We start from the raw sequence: 20,975 nt of genomic DNA, 5'->3' as shown, positions 1-20,975 counted from the left end.
TCTATCAGTGTACAGTTTTTTGCAGTCAGAAACCGTATTACAGCACGCACTTCACACTTTGCGGCATTTTCAATTAACGCTGACATTTCAAACTGTCAGAGTAACTCAACGGAGTACAGCACTAACTTCTTACTAGCACGGCAGGATGCCGACTGAGCGGAGGAATCCCATGACACCAAGATGGCCGCGCTAGCCCCGCCCCTAACGGACACTAACGAAAACGTAATGTACTTTGTGGATAGCCCTCGTATAATGTGTTGTGTCGTATAGTGTGACATATGCAGTCATGTCGTGCAACAAAGCATTTGTCAGCATGTCTCTAACGTCTAGGATGCGTGCATCCCCACTTTGGGATTATTCCTGTGATAGATGCACTACCCACTGTCAGATCGTTCCTGTTGTTGATGTATCCCACTCTAGATGCACATAAATTTGTGTCTTTTTGTTCTTGCACACCTCACAGTACATGTAATGGGGAATGTATTTCGGAGAGCGTACTGCACTGGGGTAGCAGGGTAAACTTGTAAAAAAGTGCGAATATGTTGAGATGTTTAGATGTAAATGTCTTTGAAGCTGCCAAATAAGTAAAAAGTAAGGATATATTTGCCTTATTTTGTGCTTCTATCTGAACACATTTTCATTCTGGTTCCCGACTTTTACTCTACCGTAAAATGTGACATTAGACTGCCATAACTTGGCAACCGGTGTCGATTTTTGCTGACTCGGACCACGAGATCTGGTTTAGGTTTTTTTTATAGACTTTTTAACCATGTGGCTTATATTGTGGCAACGGATCAAATTTTCACAAATCAGCAGAATGACCATTAATTATATGTATTTGTCTACCTTCTTATAAAATTTGAGCCAATCCGCACACATTTAAAAGGTGGAAATGGTGCAATTAAAAGAATTCACAAAAATGTGTTCTTTGCACATAAAATCCAAATGAAGCTAAATTTTTGAAAGTGAATTTTAAATTTTATTGTAAGGATGCAATTTTATTTATTTTATTCCCTTTAATCTGTTTCAGCGCATTCATTTCACGTAAGAACGAGTTTTAAGTGCTACATTTAGCTCGACTTTAAATCGCCGTATCTCAACAACAGATAGAGATTATTAAATTAAGAAATTTCGTTTTGGCTTTATCCCGTTATTTACCTTTGTGCAAAGTTCGTACTGATTCGTGCGAGGTCGAAGTAGAGAAGTAGTGCGCTTCAAAAACTTCCCAGAAAAATGTGTTATTTGCTTGTAAAATCCAAACAAAGAAACTTTTTAAAATAGCTAAAACTTTCCTTAGTCCAAATTTGAAGCATCAGCCTCTCTCCAGTCTGGAGTTATTTAAGGATGATTGTTTTTGCTTATAAAATCTGAATGAGGGTGATTGTTTTTGTACATTGAATCTGCGCAGTGCACATACAAATGGTGCCTGTAACTGAGCATTAATGTGAGCCCAATTAAAATCTTTTGTGAAAGGACTCAATCGATTTGCACAATTTGCTTGGGCACCAGCTCTGGTCCATCGTTCAAAACTTGCTTAATATTCTGTAACATAGCTACGGTAAAACAGATGTTCGACTGGCTATACGAATGGCCTCTAGTCCAGCCTAAACAGAACCCCACGTTCCTAGCTCAAACAGGAATCGAGCACCAGGCCCCTCTCCAAACCGCGATTCTGTGTGCGGGCCTTTCGGACATATTTGTTACTGTAAATATGTGTTTGTTACTCTGTGTGCTCTTTGAGACTGAATTGTATTTCGTACCAGTAATGTTTTAAGATAGTACCACCAAATTGTCTGCAAATCTCATGCAGTTTACTGCTTCCAGTCTTGTCGAAATACAGTTATCGGTTTTCTCGATTGTTGCAGGAATTGATGCCGATGTCGATGCAGAGGACATCTTGGGCCACGACGATGAAGATGATGATGTAGATTCAGGTGTAAGTCCTTCTATCTGTACCAGTATTTATGTTAATTGGGCAGAACATCAGTTTATTGTATCATAGAGGAATTTGTGAGGGCTGTCAATGGAACTGAAGGTCAGTATTAATATCCCGTGATTCTCACTTTGAGTAGATTAGTGACCATCATAGTTTTGTGTCTATGATGGTTCCTGCAGTGTGTGACTGCAGTAAAATCTGTACGGGTTTCCTACCGCATAAGATCTCAGTGCAAACACGACATATCGGCTATTCGCTTTCTGTCTTCCAGCAAAGTACTGGTGTGTCACATCCCATCTCATTATATATGGTTGTTATCGGCAACAGGGGTTTAAATCTCACAGCGAATGCTTCAAAGCAGTTTAACAGGTGTCTTAGCCAGTCACTAAGGTAGCTGCAACTCGCGCACACCGGCCACCGCTGCAGAATGACTCCCCTCTTGCCTTATTGCTTCAGAGGCCGCCTACCAAACTGCACTGACGGTAAAACTCTATCCCATTGACATTCTTTCAGAAATATTTTTGACTTTTTGGAGCGAGTGTGTTTTGAATGGGTTGTAGCCATCATACTTATTTTGCTGCCCAAGTTGTAACTTATTACTTTTAGTATCCTATTTCCTAATCTGATTCCCTAGGGGTCACCTGATTTAATTCTACTACTTGATGCTTGTTTTACTTTAGTTGTTATTGATTTTATAACCTCTTTTGAAGGCACTATCAGTTCTGTTCAACTGTACTTTGCGGTCTCCGTACGAATTGAAATGTCGTGGGCAAACCTCAATACGACTTTTTTTCCTCCCTGAACATTAATTCTTTTTCAAAAATTTCTCCTTGCTTTCATTACAACCTTTTCAGTTAAAATTGGGGATAGGCTACATATCTGTCTTACATCCCAACTACTGTTTCCCCTTTTCATGTCCTTCAACTCTTTATAACTGCAGTCCGTTTTCTGTACAAGTTGTAAATGATCTTTCACTCCTTGTATTTTATCCCTGTTACCTTCAGAATTACAAACAGTGTATTGCCATCAGCACTGTTCAAAGGTTTCTCCAAATTACAAATTCTTTAAACAGGTTAGTCTTTCTCGACTCTACCTTCTAAGGTAAGTTAGTCAGTATTGCCTCACATGTTCCTACATTTCTCTGGAATTCAAACTGATTTTTGAGAAGGCCATCTTATACCAGTTTTTCCATTTTTCTGAAAATAATTTGTGTCAATGTTTTGTAACCATTAATTATTAAACTGATAATTAAGTGGCATCCACTTCTGTCAGCACCTGCCTTCCATGAATTGGAATTATTACATTCTTGTTGAAGTCTGAGGATATTTCCACTGTCGCACGTCTTCCAGATGGAATACTTCTATCATGTCTGGCTCTCTCAGGGCTATCAATAACTCTTGAGTGAATGTCATTGACTTGAGAGCTTTCCCCCCCCCCCCCCCCCCTACTTAGCACTTTCAGTCTTATGTCATTTTACATCTTTGTTGGCTTCCTCTTATTTCTTTATAATATTGTTTTCAAGTTTATATTCATTGACAAAAAAAAAAATTAAAACATCTAGAAAGCTTCTGTACTTTGAACTCTTTGTCAGCAGCACTTCAAACTTCCCCTCTTACAAGTAGTACTGGCCATCCATTCTTCCTTTCCCTTCTTCTTCAGCTTCTAAATATGCAATCTGGGGCATTGGCCTCTTCTGAAGAGTTCCACGTCAAGCTTTGCTGTTGCGGTATAGATCTAGTTTTCCATTTTTTTCCCAGTCGTCGTCAGATTTCACCTCCCCATCTCGTCAAAAGGCACCTTATTTCTGGCCACATGTTCTGTTCAATGCACCTTTAGCCTCACTATCCACTCGACAATGTCATAGATCCCCACTCTTATCTCTATGTATTTGACCCCACTCCAGGCATTGATCAGTGTGTAAAAAAAAAAAAAAAGGGGGGGGGGGGGGCTCTGAGCACTATGGGACTCAACTGCGGTGGTCATTAGTCCCCTAGAACTTAGAACTACTTAAACCTAACTAACCTAAGGACATCACACACATCCATGCCCGAGGCAGGATTCGAACTTGCGACCATAGCAGTCGCACGGCTCCGTGCTCTCTGTTGCCCTTTGACAGACCCATAGCCAATTTGTGCTGCTTATACATCTACATCTACACTCTACAAACCACTGTCAGGTGCGTGACAGGGGGTAAGCCACATTACACCACTTATTAGAATTTCTTCCCGTTCCTTTCACGTATGGAACGTGGAAAGCATGACTGTTTGACTGCATCTGTGCATGCAATAATTATTCTAATCCTATCTTCACGGTCCCTGTGTGAGCAATACATAGGGGGTTGTAGTATATCCCTAGAGTAATCATTTTGAGCTGTTTCTTGAAACTTTGTCAGTAGACTTCCTTGCAGCTGTTTACGTCTGTCTTGAAGGGTCTGCCATTTGTGTTCCGTCAGTCCTTTTGTGACACTTTTCAGTGATTTAAATGAACATTCGTGGTGCTCTTTTCTGTATACGTCCAGTGTCCCCTGTTAGTCCTGTGTGGTACGGGTCCCACACACTTGATCAATATTCTAGGATTTTCGCACGAGTGATTTGTAAGCAATCTCTTTAGTAGACTGATTGCACTTCCCCTTATTTTACTAATAAACTGAAGTCTACCGACTGTTTTACCTGTGACTGACTATACGTGATCACTAAGTTTCATATCCTTACAAAGTGTTACATCCAGGTGTTTGTTTGAGTAGGCCAATTCCAACAGTGACTCATTGAAATTATGGTCATAGCATCTTACATTTTTTTGTTTTGTGAAGTGCAAAATTTCACTTTTCTGTACATTTAGAGCAAGTTGCCAGTCTCTGCACTATGCTGAAATCACATAAAGATCTGACTGAATATTTATGCAGCGTCCTGCAGACAGTACTTCATTGTAGATAACTGCATCGTCTGCAAAAAACCTGATTTTACTATTAATATTGCCTGCAAGGTCATTAATATAAAACATGAACAATAAGGGCCACAACACTCTTCTCTGGGGCACACCCTAAGTTCCTTCTACACCTGACGATGTGTCTCCATCCGAGACAACGTGCTGTGCCCTCCCTTCCAAAACGTCCTCAGTCCAGTCACAAATTTCACTTGATACCCCATGTGATAGTACTTTTGGAAATAAGCATTGGTGCGGTACTGAGTCAAATGTTTTTTTTCGGAAATCGAGAAACCTGTTTGCCTTGAGCCAAAGAAAAAAGTGTGAGTCAGGTTTCACACGATCGATGTTTTCGAAATCCGTACTGATTGGTATTGAGGAGGTCATTCTGTTCAAGATACCTCATTATGTTTGAGCTCAGAATATGTTCTAAGACAACAAATTGATGTCAAGTTTATTGGACAGAAGTTTTGTAGATCACATTCTTATGGACAGGTGTCACCTGTGCCTTTGTGCAAGCACAGGCCACAGTTTCTTGTTCGAGTGATCTACGATGGATTACAGTCAGAAAATGGGCCAACTTAGCTGCAAATTCAATATAGAATCTGAAGGGATTCTATTGGGGCCTGGAGTTTGTTCAATTTTAATTATTTCATATGTGTCTCAAGACCACTGAAACTGATACTTTTTTCATTCATCTTTTCAGTAGTGCGAGTATTACATTCGGGCAGGTCTCCTGGGTTTTCCTTTGTAAAGAAACATTTGAAAACGGCGTTACGCATTTCAGCTTTTGCTTTGCTACACTCAATTTCAGCTCCCACCTCATTCACTGGGGAATGGACACTAACTTTAGTGCCACCAACACGACTGAATTTCTTTAGATTTTGTGACATATCATTTGACAATATTCTGCTATGGTAGTCATTGAAGGTATCACACATTGCTCTTTTGACAGCCAAACGCGTTTCATTCAGTGTCTCTCTATTTGTAGCCCTATGCTTGTTTTACACCTGTTATGCAGTACTTTCTGTTTCTTTAGAAGTTTCTTTACACTGACTGTATACCATGGAGATTCCCTCCCATTATGAATATCTATCCAGTGCTTGATGAACTATTCTTTAAACTTGAGCCAGAGTTTCCTCTGCATGCTCCTGCCCTGTGCTGAAAGTTTCAAGTTCCTCACTGAGAATAGATACTACTGATCTTTTATCTAGTTTACTAAACATATATATCTTTCCACTTGTTTTACTTGTCCTTTGTACCTTGGTAATCATTGTTGCCACATACGAGTTTTGATGTGGACATCCTCAGAGGTCAGGTCTGTTTGTTGCCATTAGATCCAATACATTTCCATCATGAGTGGGTTTCCAAACTATCTGTTAGTTTTCAGAGTAAAGCATTTAGTAAAGTTCCACAAGATGTCTTATCATGCCCACCACTAACAAAATTGTAATTTCCTCAGTTAATTGTTGGATGATTAAAGTCTCCACCGATAGTTACAGTATGATTGGGGAACTTATGTACAAGTGAAATGAGATTTTCTCTGAAGTTTTCAGTTACATCAGGAGATGATTCTGTTGGGTGATAGAAGAATCCAATTATCATTTTATGCCCATCTCTGATATTGAGTCTTTATTTCCACAAGTAGGTTGGCGTTCTTGTAAATGTAGGAGACTAAGTTGGTATATTTGTAGTCGATACTGGCTCTGTGCATCACTCTGAATATTGCCCATGTTTTGATCGTGTCAAACACCTTCTGGTAGTCTATGAAGGCTATGTAAAATGGGACTTAATGCTCCATACATTTTGCTATTAATGTGTGTACTGCTTCAGTACGATCAGTTGTACTGATACCTCTTCTGAATCCCGCCAGTTCGACTGTCTGGTACAAATCAAATTTCTGACTCAGGTGGATGGTAATGATTTTTGTTAGCAGCTTTGTAAAAGGTAGATAAAAGACCAACACATCAGTAATTGATGATCATCATGTTGTCACATTTATTGAAGAGTTCTCCATGACTTTGGAATTTTCCTTTCATTGGAACATTTATTTAATAGATTTAAAAGTTGTTCTTCTAGTATTGTTCCTCCAATTTTAAGCATCTTGCTTGTGATCTGATCTTCTAGTGCCTTATAATTCTTGAGTTGTTTCAGATGTGTTTTCATTTTATTTTTTCTCTGTTGGTTCCAGTTCTTCCAATTTCACAAGTATAACAGATCTTTGTGATTCATCATCTACACCTTGGCTTCTCACCGATCGACTGTAGAGCACCAAATAAAGGTCCCCAATAGTTTATGTGAGTGTCTTTCTTTATGTAACAACGTCTCCTCGACCATTCCTAATTTTGTGGATGATCCACTTGCCTTTTGACTAACTGAAACAAAGGACTCTTCTTGTTCACATTGTTTTTGATGGTCTCTTCAATCGGTTTTTGTGTTTTGCATTCTCTGATTTCTTTCTTTATGTTTTTGTTAATGTATCTGTGTTTGAGTGAGTCGCCGTCAGTGTTTCTCTTTCTTTCTATAAGATGTTCAGTTTTGATTCAGAATTTAGGATTTTGCAATTATTTTATTTTATTTTATTTTATTTTTTTTTACGTTGTTGGTGATTTCTGTTTTGAGTTGATCCAGGCCCAATTCCTCATAACTTTTCTGTTGGTAGCTTTTTTCTATGCTTTGTATTAATTTCTTTCTTTTCTGTTTCAGCTCATTTATTGTAGCTTGGATCTTCCTTTCCATCTTAAGCGTTTTCTCCCCCCCCCCCCCCCCCCCCTCAAAAAAAAGATTGTGTGTTAACATCTATCCAGATTCTAACTACCTGTACTGAAGTTATTTATAACTGACATGTCTGAGTATATTCTCTTGTTTGATGTGAGGATGTAATCCATTTCATTCTTCATTGTGCCACCAGGGCTTCCCAGATCCACTTCCTTTTCAGACTTATCTGTGAAATACGTTCATGCAGTACAATTGTTATTTCCTTAAGAAAATTCATCATTTTTTGTCCCCTTTGGTTTCGTGTTCCTGAGTCCAAAATTTCCAATCAGGGGAAGATCTGCAAACTTCACTCTCATCTTGGCAATAAAATCTTCTAGGATTAGGTAAATTTGGTGTTTTCTGAATATTTGTTGTTGTCACAGCTTCATACAATTGTTCTAGCTCTTCTTCGGTTGAGGTGGAAGTAGATGCGTAGGAACAAATTACTTAGAGGCCAGTCTTAGCATTCAACTCGAGGGCCGCGTTGGTCACTGTGACGAAGGTGGACATGGTCTAGTGATATAGTGTTTCCCCGTCTTATGAATTAGCAGAGCTACACCACCAGTATGCAAATTTAAGTCCCAAGTTATTTTTTGAGTATGTCCAAAAAGAATGACTTGATTTCCAAAGTCCGTATTTATTGATAAAAACATACTACAAACATGGGATGAATTGCAAAATACTCACAGAATCAGAATCTCAATTTTAGCTATGCCATTACAAATGCTGTGTGTGTCCACCAGCTGCAGCAGAAGCAACATCTAGATGATAGCTAAATTTGTTATAAACTTTACACAGTGTCTCTGCTAGAAATTATGACAGCTGTTACTCTGTTCTTCATTTCTTCTATGTAACGAGGCAAAGGAGAGAGGAACACACTTTTCTTCACATATTCTCACAAGAAAAAATTGCATGTCATCGTGTATTGCGATATTGGAGACCAAGAATCCAGGTAAATGTCTCGGGGTCCCACGCATCCTGTCCAGCGTCGAGGCAGAGTACCGTTGAGAAACTGACATGTGTTGTTGTGCCTGTGTGTTGGAGCTCCATCCAGTTGGAAAAGGAAGTTTGAAAACAGCTCATTCCAGTTCTTGTTTTCTTGTCAAAGACAAGGGCTGTACACTGTTTCACGAGAAATGGCACAAGAAACAGTCACTTTAGGTGAATCTCTTTCGTACTCATTAATGCCGTGAGGGATCTGGAGTATAATGTCAATTAACATTACCACTAACATGAAATTTTGTGGCATCATTCAAAATTAACTGGGGCAAAAATACATAATCTTGTATGTCCTCTACCAGAGCATTGCTGAAGTCTATCCAAATGTTTCTGGGTGCAGGAGGATCAGTGCCGAAATACCAACAAAAAGCACACTGGACCTAAATCACTGACTTTGCTCTGTGCAAATGGCAGAACACAAAATGCATCTGTGGAGTGGATGTTGTCTTACGTCTGACTGACTGCAAACTGAGAGAAGACTCATTGACTGACTTCTAATAGTGATTTTCTGAAATTCCCGTTCGAGCAACACACATTTCCTTGTCAGCATGTCACATGTTTCACAGTTATTACTTCCAAAATCTCTTTCTTTCTCTCTTTTTTTCCTTACCTTCTCGGTATTATAAGCTGCAGTATTTCGTTGAAGTTGTTTAGTTTGATTAGTTGAATTCTTGCAACACCCTCCCCCCCCCCCCCTCTTTACACCCCAATTAATCCATTGGGCAAACTGACTTTTCAGCCTCCAGCTCTTCTTGCCTGATGTATGCTTGTTTTAAAGTTTGACATTTTCATTTAGAGAAGTTTTGGACCATATCTTCTTGTGCCGATTGGGTGGGGTCGAGAGGAAGTTGAGGGTCACGTAGACATTAGTAGAGGTTTAGGTGGTAAGAGTTTTAGAGCACATTCAGCTGGGGGTTTGAAGATGAGGAATAACAAGTTCTCGTATAGGGCAGGGTCTCCACTCTCTGAAACAATCGTTTTTCCCTCTGTGATTGTGATAGGGAACTGCCTACTACCTCTGGGCCAGCCATTCTACCTCCTCCCAATTGGGAAATAGAGTAAAGTGGTTTCGTCTTCAGAGAAGTTTGCTAACTAACAGTGCAGTGTTCTCCACACCGAGATTTTCTGACAGTGCGTCGTTCCCCACACAGGGCGATGAGATAGCCGGCGACGAAGAAGACGCGGTGCTCGGCCGGGAGGAGGAGGAGGAAGTCCTGAGCGGTGCCGGCGCACTGCCCGATGTGGTGGGGGCGGGTGCGGTGTCGGGGACGCAGGTGACGCCAGCCCCGGCTGCAGCTTCACCGGCAGGAGGGGAGCAGCCCCAAGCCGCGCAGAAGGTATGCCGGCTGCTGGCTGCAGTCAGAGTTAATGTGGACACCAGGCCACACAAGTAACCAAAAGATACGGATAAGAAAAGTATGCGTGTCCTTATTGGAAAGTGTTGTTGACTGTATCTACAATATGTGCTAAATGTCACATTTGATTGTCCTCTCCATTACTTAAAAGAAACTGTAAAGCTTATCGCCTGCTTTCACCTTAGTTTGAGGAAGTCATTATTGCACTTTTTTGTTTCTGTTGTGCATTCACCTTGTTCCTGACAATAGTTAAATTTGGTCCTGCGTATTCCAGTCACAGTTGTAAGCTCCCCACCTGTTTTTGAGACACCACAGAAAATTTAATTTGAAGGTAGCTGGATTTTCGAAGGGAGAAAAATGTACAACCGTACCGGGCAGATAATAAAACTGTGTAGCTGGCGTCCATGAGGTGCCGATAATTAACTGCCGTACACAATTGACGCCGAGGATCTGCTGCAATAAAAGACTCGGTTTATTAATCTTCAGACTATAGAGCACACACAGTTACGTCCTCCTCTTTCACACTGATGTAATTCACAAATAAAAGCCCACTTACTAAAGAGAAGCTACAATTAATTCAGGTTCGTTCCGTACAAATCTGATTATAATACTTTAAGGTCAGTTATAAGATATTCCCCACGCTCGAAACCGCACTAACAGTCGGCACCGACACAAAATGCGACTGAGCGAGGTGGTGCAGTGGTCGGCACGCTGGTCTTACATTCGGCAGGACGACGTTTCGAACCTGTGTCCGGCCGTCCCGATTTAGGTTTTCCCTAAATCACTTCAGGTGGATGCCGGGACGGTTCCTTTGAAAGGGCTCGGCTGACTTCCTTCTCCCTTTTTTGCTCCCCACCCTCAAATCGACTAACCGACAACGAAATGCGTAAGTTGGCATTTGAACCTGTAAAGTTACTTCTGCTAAATTTTAAAGATTATCCAATTTACATCATGTAATTAATCTTTTATGTCATTTAATATACACTTCCTTAAACACTCCCCACCTTATATTTCACATGTCTGTTTCCTTCAACTCTGTGACCAGATGTCAATACAGACAACCTGAACTTCTAACTCGATACCACTACTTGCTCTGTGCATTTGCTACTGATAGCAGTGTTATGGTGACCCAGCTGCCAGAAAAGATGTGTAACAATGAAAAAACTAAGCTCATGACCTAGTGCATTCTGTGTCAAATAGCATAAGTATTAAAAGACCTATGATTCCGTAGTAATTCAGGCATAAAGGAAACCGGTCACTAAATAGTAGTAGTTTTATACTTCGTAGTTTTCTTTTATTTATTGAGCCATTTGTTAAAACAAAAGTAGTTCCACAACAGATACAGATGGCGCAATAAGCACCGCATGTACACCTGTTGAGCAAAAATTACCTTGGTTCTAATTATTAGAAACAGTATTAAGACTTAAGTACACATTACACATAGTGTGTTTACCATTATTGTTTTTTTAATGTAAAACATACCAAAATCATCTGATAATGCCAAATAAATTGAATGAAGGTGGCAGCGGGGTTGCACACACTACACTTAATAGCTTAAAGGTTTATGCATAAGGCCAGATTTCCAAAGTAACTCGTACAAAAAAGTTTATGATGAAGCCATGTCAAAATTTCAAGCACTTGTAAAGTTTTTGAAACCTATTTTAGAAACAACTGGAAAATTATCCATGTGCAACTTGGTGGAATTCATACTATAATTCTATACGAGATCTACTCACAGTCAAGGATACTCTGAATAAAACTGTAAGGAAAATCAGATTAGAAGCTTTTAAAGAAATGGAAATAAAATTTCTTAATGAATACATAACCTGTTCAAAACCTATTGCTGATGGCATTGTAAGTTTGGGGGGGAGGGGGGGCAGAGATACTTTACTTTGCACGTCTTCCGCCAAAACTGGTGAGAATGCTAAGCAGCTCACAAATGGTGTGGTGTGCTGACAGAAATTGTAAAAGAAAGTCTTCATAGGTATTTTGAGAGTTTCTATAAATTAAAGGAACCAAACGCAAAGGATGGCACATTTGCATCCATAGTTACCCCATTTTTCAAACTGAAATAGGTGCTGAACGCTAGCAGAGAATATGTTAAAGAACTTTTTATTTCAGAATTGTTAAAGATGAAACTAGAAGAAGGAGATGGGAAGAATGTGCAACATTCTGATAAAAAAAAAAAAAGGTTGAACTTATTATATGTTTGATGAGGGGTCCAATTCTTTGATAACCTGTGATACTGCAAACACTACAGTAGATCTGGAAACACTACAGTATTTAAAAGACAATGACAACTGTTTAGATTCCTTGAGCAGATATCCAACAGTATTTTTTTTTTTTTTTTTTTTTTTTTTTTGTGTGTGTGTGTGTGTGTGTGTGTGTGTGTGTGTGTGTGTGTGTGTGTGTGTGTGTGTGTGTGTGAAATATCACACTTGTTTACTGAGTTCTTCTCCCATTGAACAAGTATTTCCTCATTTGGTGGAATAATAATAAGACCACATAAGCGAAATATGAAAGATTTAATATATGAACTATTATTGCTGTTAAAATCAGTGAAATAAATGCCATATAAAATGTTCACTAATTAGTGATATTTTATTTGAATAAAGATATTTAGAATATACATATTTTGGATTTAAATACTTTTATTCAAAACAATTATGTATTTACATTTGAAATACAAAAAAAGTTGTATTATGGATTTAAATACTTTTAATAAACTACACTATGTGATCAAAAGCCTTGATGACAGCTCCCGCTCTCGTAGGCATATGTTCAATCAGGTGCTGAAAGGTTTCTTGGGGAATGGCAGCCCATTCTTCGCAGAATGCTGCACTGATGAGCGGTATTGATGTCGGTCGGTGAGGCCTGGCACGAAGTCAGTGTTTGAAAGGGGTTTGATAGAATTCAGGTCTGGACTCTGTGCAGGCCAGTCCATTACAGGGACGTTAATGTCGTGTAACCACTCTGCCACAGATTGTGCATTATGAAGAGGTGCTCGATAGTGTTGAAAGATGCAGTTGCCATCCCCGAATTGCTGTTCAATGTTGGGAAGCAAGAGGGTACTTAAAACATCAGTGTGGGCCTGTGCTGTGATAGTGCCACGCAAAACTACAAGGGATGCAAGCCCCCTCTGTGAAAAACACGACCACACCATAACACCACCGCCTCCGAAATTTACTGTTGGCACTACTCGCATTGGCAGATTACGTTCACCAGACATTCCTCGTATTCAAATCCTGCTGTTGGATCGCCATATTGTGTACCGTGATTCGTCACTCCACACAACGTTTTTCCACTGTTCAGTCGTCCGTTGTTTACGCTCCTTACACCGAGCGAGGCGTCGTTTGGCATTTACCGGCATGCTGCGTGGCTTACGACTCGACCACGAAATTCAATTTTTCTCACCTCCCACCTGACTGTCGTAGTACTTGCAGTGGATCCTGATGCAGTTTGGAATTCCTGTGTGACGGTCTGGATAGACGTCTGCCTATTACACATTACGACCCTCTCCAACTGTCGGCGGTGTCTGTCAGTCGACAGACGAGGTCGGCCTGTACGCTATTGTGCTGTACGTATCTCTTTACATTCCCACTTCACTATCGCACCGGAAACAGTGGACCTCTGGATGTGTAGGAGTGTGGAAATCTTGCGTACAGGCATATGACACAAGTGACACCCATTCACCCAGTAGGATTACAGGGAGCAAAAGATGTGTGGCGAGGATAACTCCCACGTGCATAGTTCAGAAAAACTAGTGCTGGAGGAAAGGATCCAAATGGTTCGGGAACTGTGAACTAGTGGTTGCACTCGAACATGTTGTTCCACTTAGTTTGGCAGTGGTAATACATTTTGGTGGACTGTGGTCAATTGTAATGCCCGACATAAAAATCTGTGCAGTGATTGTTGCAGAGTCGGTATACGACATAGGATGCTTTCACAGGTGGCCCAGCCTCTGACGGGTTAGGATAAGCTGGTGACGGGGGGAGTAGAAAGTGCCGTGCGGTCGAATTGGGCATGTCTCGCACCTAGGTCTTCCGTGGGAATACGAGGCAACGAATCCTAAATTCAGATCACGAGGGTATCGTCAGTGAACTCGAGCCAGACGTGGGGTTTGGGGTTTTAGATGGCCATTTCGTATACCAAATCTGCTGCAATAACTGCACAGCATTTTATGTCATCACGACAACATACCACCTACCTGTCAGGGCGAACGGTCACCACCAAACTGTGGCCGAGAATCGGTTGACCCCCCTGTAGCGTGACGTGCAGTAGCTACTAATGAACCTGGTTCCTTCCCTTCACCGACAGCTTTTCTGAATTATACAGGTGGGAATTATCCTTGCAATACATCCCGGTCTCCCCTCCTCATTAACTCGTTGTCCCCACACCCAACAATTTTCCCCCCTCCTGTCCTGTCGCCCTCTCGCAATCCGCGTCCCCGTGTCATCTTCACCGTACCTCGTGCCTAGCCTGTGTACCTGCCACCCCGAACCCATCTCCTTGCTCCCACTTCATCCTCACCAGACATGGCAGCCACCCCACCAGCTGATCAGAAATCCCAGCATTGTGTGTGGAAGGCCAGGCCGGTGTTACACTATCATGATATGTCAAATATTTATGTCAAAGAAATTTGATGGTGTAACAAGAAACTTTGTCAAATCTGGCACGTAGAAATGATAGTAAAAGTCGCTCGTCTTCTGTTCGCTGCAGTCTGAAATGTTACCACTTGGAGTGTTGGCATCAGTGCAGCTATCTGCCACCAGTAGTACGTTTGTGAAACATATGAAGCTGACGAGGTGCTGTACAACGTTTTTTGACGGACAGGTGGGATATGCTGCAGGTGATAGTTCCACAGCCACATCTGGACAAATCCAGGCAGCCTTCCAGGAAACTGGTGTACAGGAGGAAGATGCCCTACAATATATATATAATTTTTCTGAGCTCTCCAGTCTTCTTAATCTGTTTTTGTGCTCATAATGCCTCACATTGTAAAGCCCCTAATCAGATTCATACACTTTTATTAATTTTGTAGTTGTGGGACACAAAATGTAATTATTACTTTGTTCGACAATAAAAATAGTTCTTAATGCACGTAAAGTGTATTGAATATTTATTTACCTTCAGACATTGATTCTTTAGTGTATTTTAAATTGCTTCACACATTTATTTTTATTCTTTTTGTTAGTATGCACTGTGGTATTCTCGTGCTGTACTGTTAGCTAGAGTAACCCTGTCCTGTAGCAAGAAATTGCTGTGTTACTGTGAGCCTGCCTTCTGCAGATATAGCTGTTCTTACGTGAGTATTGTGCTTTCTGATATGACGAGACACTTAACTGGGCGTATACTGAAATGTATTGTGATCCATTCTTAAATAATTTATGTACGACTTAACGTCCTCCAGTTGAAGCTCACCTAACAAATTTTTCACCCAGGTACGTTTCCTTTTTTTCCCCGCTTTTCTTCGAAATGAGCACAAAGTGCACACAACTGCTGCGCATAAAAGGTTGTTGTCGTCAGCTATCTTAAAGTTTGATGAAAAATATGACAGTGTAATACTGCGCTGTAGCTCCACATCAAAGATCTTTCTCAAAGAAATTTGACGAATATTTGATCATAGCTTTGACAAAGCTTTGACAAATCTTTGTGAAAAAAATATGATGGTGGAACACCGGCCCAACCAGCACAATGTAGGGATCAACTATTTGTTTTGTCTTATTCTGCATTTTTGTTACAATATTGATTTGTGTGTCAGATATGGTATACTACTGAATTTATATCACTGATTGAAATTTGTCTTTTTTTCTGAATTATTTATAGCTGATAAGAATTTTGTCAGTTCTCAATATACAGTTTATTCCCGAGTTTTGTTTGTTTAAAACACTATTTTGATTTTTTGCTAAATGTGTGTAGATTCCTATTTCCTCTCATTTTCACGATTTGTCTCTCGGTTTCCCATTTCTGTGGCGCGTCTGGCTCGGCATTTCTCTCGATCTCTGTACTCCTTGAGAACCTCTCTGCCGGTTCAACACATTTCAGTAGTTTGTCGAAGTACTACGACCAGTGTCTCGCAGTTTCCTTTGTTATCCAGTGCAGTTCTCAATCCTTATTTTCCGAAACACAGATTTTGTGGTTGATATCCTATGATTGTGGTATTAAATGTGTGGTTGAAGCCTCTCGTTTTATAGTTTCGCAAATCAACTTCTGTTTCTTTTTATTGATTCGTTGCTTATTTATTTTTTACTCCCTCGTGTCTTTCTCACCTCTGTGGTACATTGCCAGATTAACTTCTGTTTTGGTGCTGTATGTATTGTTGTATGCCATAGTCCTTGTGCTTTATCACATGTTATTCCACGGTGGGTGTCTCTCCTATTTGATCGAGGAATTTTCACTTCAGATTAAGCGATTATCTTCTCTTTGAATTGTTCCGAGGTCACGGTTGTCTCTTCCTCCCATTCGCCCTTTTGTCCTTGACAATTTTTGTTTTGTCTTATCAAACTTTGGTGTCGCTGTATGTAATTGCTACCCGGTCGATTTGCTATTCTCCGAGGGATCTGACTAGTGATCCCCACATCTCGGCTTTCTTGAAGTGAGTTGATATTATCCTCGTATTGTGTCGATACCATAATTCGGCCAGTCTCTGGCCGATCTTGTTAGTGAGTCTCTGACCTGGGTATTTCCTTGTTCTTCTGAATCTCTTTTCTGTCCATAATTATGATTTTAAATCCCCTAATTAAATTTGAATGTCTCCCTTAGGGATCTTTCTTATGGTTTTCTCTAGTTCCTACTGTTACTTACAGACACCTTCTTTCTCTGCCTTGCTATCTCGGTTTACTGGTGAACATTTGTTGATTATGATGTAGGATGTTTTAGCAAATTTTAACCTTATCATTATCACTTTTTTGTTCATTGATTTCAGTGGTGATTGGAGGATCCTCGTGCTGACTGCATCGGCCATTCCCAGGAATGGTGCTCCTTATCCACTTTTTCGTGACTGTTTTGCTATCGAACAGTTTGTAGTTACCGAAGTCTGTGGAATACCTTGCAACACTGCCCATCAGTCTTTTTCCTTTTCCACATGCTAATTGAGCAAAGGAAAAATAACTCTATATGTTCCTGTACGAGCCGATTTCTTTTTTCTTCTCTTTGCAGTCATTATGCGACACATTTATTGGTGCCAATAGAATTGTTCAGCAGTGTGCCACAAAAGTTGTTCCTCTAAACTTTCTCAATGGTGTTTTTTGAAAAAAGTGTCTTTTTCCCTCCATGGATTCCCACGTAAGTTCACGCAGCATTTTTCTAATACTCAAATGTTGATTGAATCTACTGGTAACAACTCTAGTAGCATGCCTGTGAAATGCTTCAGTGTATTGCTTTAGTCCAATCTGGGGGTTCAGGCAAACAACTCTTCATAGTCGCTTGCACAAGTGCTGTGCAGCAGTCTCCTTTCCAGATGAACTACAACTTCCTACAATTCTCCTTTCCTACAGCCGACCCTATGTGCTTATTCCACTGTGGATTGCACGTCACAGCAGTAACTTCTGTCTGTCACGGGCTGTCCACTAAATGCTCTGACCAGCAAGATAGTAGTCCATTTCCAAGGAAGTATTGTAATTTGTCATAGTGTTCCTGTTGGATTTAAAAGTTTAGATTTGACTTACTTCAATTAATGGAGTGGATATTATTCTTCTTTTTTTTCTGAGAAAACTTAACTAACTTGGAAATGTTTTGTACACAAATACATCATACAAATTCTGAATTCAGAATGGCAGATCAATTAATTATTCCTTTGTTATAAAGAGATTACAGTGATCGTCATGTTTTTCTGCGTGTATTCTAGGGTGACACGCTTCCCCGATGTAGGTTGGTAATTCACAGAGCTGTGTTATTGCGTCTGTGCAAGTATTTCCCCTTGTGAAGTTACTGCCGACACTGTCCCATCTTGAAGGCGTACACCTTCCCTGTCCTGGTTGTCCACGTGCACAAAAGCAGTAAATTCACACAGTAGTTGTGCTGGCTTATATCAGTTTTTTGTTCGTCAGTATCGTTTGTCAGTAAGGAATACCCTTGCAGACTGTTATGCAACACAATGCTACGTTGCTCCAGTCCCTGCTTTTCAACATGAAACACAAACAAAATAAACATTTTGCATGTATTTCAAAATTATAATGGACAAAAACGTATTACATATGTTTTCTAAACAAATATTTACCATACACTCCTGAGTCGGTAAAGACAACAGTATGACTGAAAATTCTATCACACCTGCGGTGTGTTCTTTAGCTGCATGTCAAGTAACTTATTTGTTTATGTACTATGAGGGTTGAATAAAAAGGAATGCCTCCACCTTCATTGATCGGGTTTGGATGGGAACATTGTAATAAATTAAATGCAGAAATAATCCTTTGAATGTGATAGTTAATTACCAATATTCACCTTTCCACATAATCACCAGCCAATTGGATACATTTCTGTCAACAGTGACAAGTTTTCTGAAGCTATCACAGAAGAAGTCGACACTGTTTCTCCAACCACAGTCTCACAGTTCCCTCAACGTCTTCATGAGAAGCATAATGTTGTTCCCGCAGATCGTGTTTCATTATCGGGAACAGATGGAAGTCAGACGGTGCTAAATCTGGACTGTATGGAGGATGCCAAAAGGTGGTGAGATTCAGTCTCTTTAAAAGTTCTGCTGTGGTGGCACATGAAGTGTGTGGTTTGGCATTGTCATGGTGAAGGAAAACATTTCCCTTTCCCTTCCGGACCCTCCTTAGCCGTCGTTTCAGAGTTCACAGCGTTGTGATGTAACGCTCTGCATTTGTTGTTGTTCCTCACTCAAGGAAATCAACAAGTATAACACCATCTGTGTTTCAGAATACTGTCCGATAGCCACGCAAAGCAATAATGTGACCCACACGTTCTTGTGAAATGCCAATTTGCTTGCTGTTTTTCTCTGACTGATACTACAATCATTCTGAATCAGATTGTCAACATTTTGCCTGTGAAACTCTATGGTTGCTGTCACAAGACATCCGATTGTATGTTTGTCACACAGGTCAGACGTTCCTGCCTCAACATCTTTAAGCATACCGCCCAACGACACACAGTACTCACATCGACACAATCACCATAGACTGCTTTCATTCTCTGATGAATCTCCTTTGGGATAACGCCTTCTGCAGCAAAGAATTCAGTGACTGCACGTCGCTTAAATCACATTTACCGACCGTCTGCACAGGTTACACACTTTTCACTGTGCGACACAACTGTTCAATGCTAAGGCTTCCTGCCTACAACAAGCCAGTACCTGCCGCATACCGATGCTGCCTACTGTTCAAGAGTTACGAAGGTGGAGGCATTAGTTTTCAGACGACAGTCGTAGTTCGTATATGTTGTACTTTTGTGTGTCCCCGGTACGAAATAGATGTCCCCGGTACGAAATAGATAGAGTCTGGGATTGTATCTGCTCCCTCGCCTCTCCCAGCAGGATGCGACGCCCAGCTCGGGCACCCCGCGGCGCATCGTCCTGAAGCGGCGCCCGTCCACTCCGCCCAACGCGGGCGGTGGTGCGGGGGCGGAGGCCGCCGCGGCGACGTCGTCCACCGGCGGGGGCGTCAGCACCACTACAGGGGGCGGCGGCACGGCGGGGGCGGAGGACCGGCCCGGCAGCGCTGTGGGGTCCGCGAGCAAGAGAGTCCGCATCACGGCACTCGGCCCTGCCGAGGTGAGTCGTGTGGCTGCCGGGAAAAATTATCTGATGATTAGTACGAGTTGTCAAGATGACTGACTTGCAAAACTGTCGATAGTGACCTCCTGATCACCGTTGTGCAACTCAAATAATTCAGTATGACAGTGTAAGTTCTTAAGGACAAGTTGACAAGTCAGTACACTCATTTCTGACTCTTACGATCCTGCGAATGAAGTATCGCAATCCCAGACAGTTAATAACTTATCTTGCAATGATACCACATGGGAATCAGGTTTTTGTAATTTTTTATGTTTGTGGTGTGTGACATTCAGAGCCAAAACCAATCACCCAAAGCTGTTCAAAGTTTTCTCAAAAATTATTGAGAAAATTTAATTTGAAGGTTTCGGAGTGTATTAATTCTCTGAAGATAAGCTAATAGTTTGACGAGCTGCGTGCCTCGGTGGTAGAGTGGCTTGCCTGTCCTGTCCAGTGGGTGGCCCGGCTTCGGTTCCTGGCAAATGCTCATTTCTAAACGAAGGTGCACATTGTACGGGTTTTTCCATGAAGCCAAAAATACGTGAAGATGAAAACTGGAATTTGGCATGTCATATGAAATTAGAAATAAGATTATGCACAATTCTCATAATACTAATTAGAATATCTTTTAATTACCATATATTTGATGAATTTTATATTGAAATTACATATGTATTCTAATTGCATGGAAAAAAAAGAATAAGGTAATGACTGTAATGAGACCTGAACTAGCAATTGCCAGGCTCGAATGATAGCAATTTATTTATTTATTTTTCAATTTTGATATTTTCTGCTTTGCAGAAACACTCTTAGATCGTGGACCTTCATTTCAAAAATTGAACCCTGGCTGCCTGGCAGCAGGTGAGCAGTATGGCAGAGAACAGAGTGACCTGTTGAAATATTGTTTTAGTTTTAGAGAATCAAAGGTACTCATAAAACTTCGAATACACTTTCTGTGAGAATTTTTTAGAGTTGCACGAACCTGATTTGGGGGATTGATATTTGAGTTCTGGAATCAGTATAGTGTAAATATAGAAAACCACAAAAATCCAGCTGCTGTGTGGTGCCCGGCTTAGCGCCTGCTGGAAAGGTGAACTGGCAGACCGATTTTATTTGATCTCTCCACGTACTCGCTGCTACCCCACTCGGTCTCGTGCCCTCGAGTGTTCCTTTCATGATTATTGTCTCTAGATGACCGAAGAACTAGAGAGTGTTTTGGTTGTCGAGAAAAGAAAGGTGCCCGGAGATATTAAGTTGATCAATAATTGACACCTGT

At 40.8% G+C, this 20,975-nt stretch overlaps 1 protein-coding gene across 3 annotated transcripts in view; it reads left to right on the top strand.

Annotated features, from left to right (window-relative positions):
* The window catches only part of LOC126295308 (uncharacterized), a 79,644-nt gene that overhangs the window by 33,771 nt on the left and 24,898 nt on the right, over nucleotides 1–20,975 (top strand). For 2 of the 3 annotated variants that reach the window (XM_049987754.1, XM_049987752.1), the window contains exons 3-5: nucleotides 1,866–1,936; nucleotides 9,766–9,951; nucleotides 19,460–19,699. In XM_049987754.1, the coding sequence (XP_049843711.1) occupies nucleotides 1,866–1,936; nucleotides 9,766–9,951; nucleotides 19,460–19,699 (497 nt within the window). The remainder of the gene's footprint in view (nucleotides 1–1,865; nucleotides 1,937–9,765; nucleotides 9,952–19,459; nucleotides 19,700–20,975) is intronic. The other variant, XM_049987753.1, reaches the window with a different exon arrangement.

The sequence above is a fragment of the Schistocerca gregaria genome, chromosome 11 (assembly GCF_023897955.1).
Source record: "Schistocerca gregaria isolate iqSchGreg1 chromosome 11, iqSchGreg1.2, whole genome shotgun sequence".
Lineage (NCBI taxonomy): Eukaryota > Metazoa > Arthropoda > Insecta > Orthoptera > Acrididae > Schistocerca > Schistocerca gregaria.
This window is presented reverse-complemented; position numbering and strand designations above follow the sequence as displayed.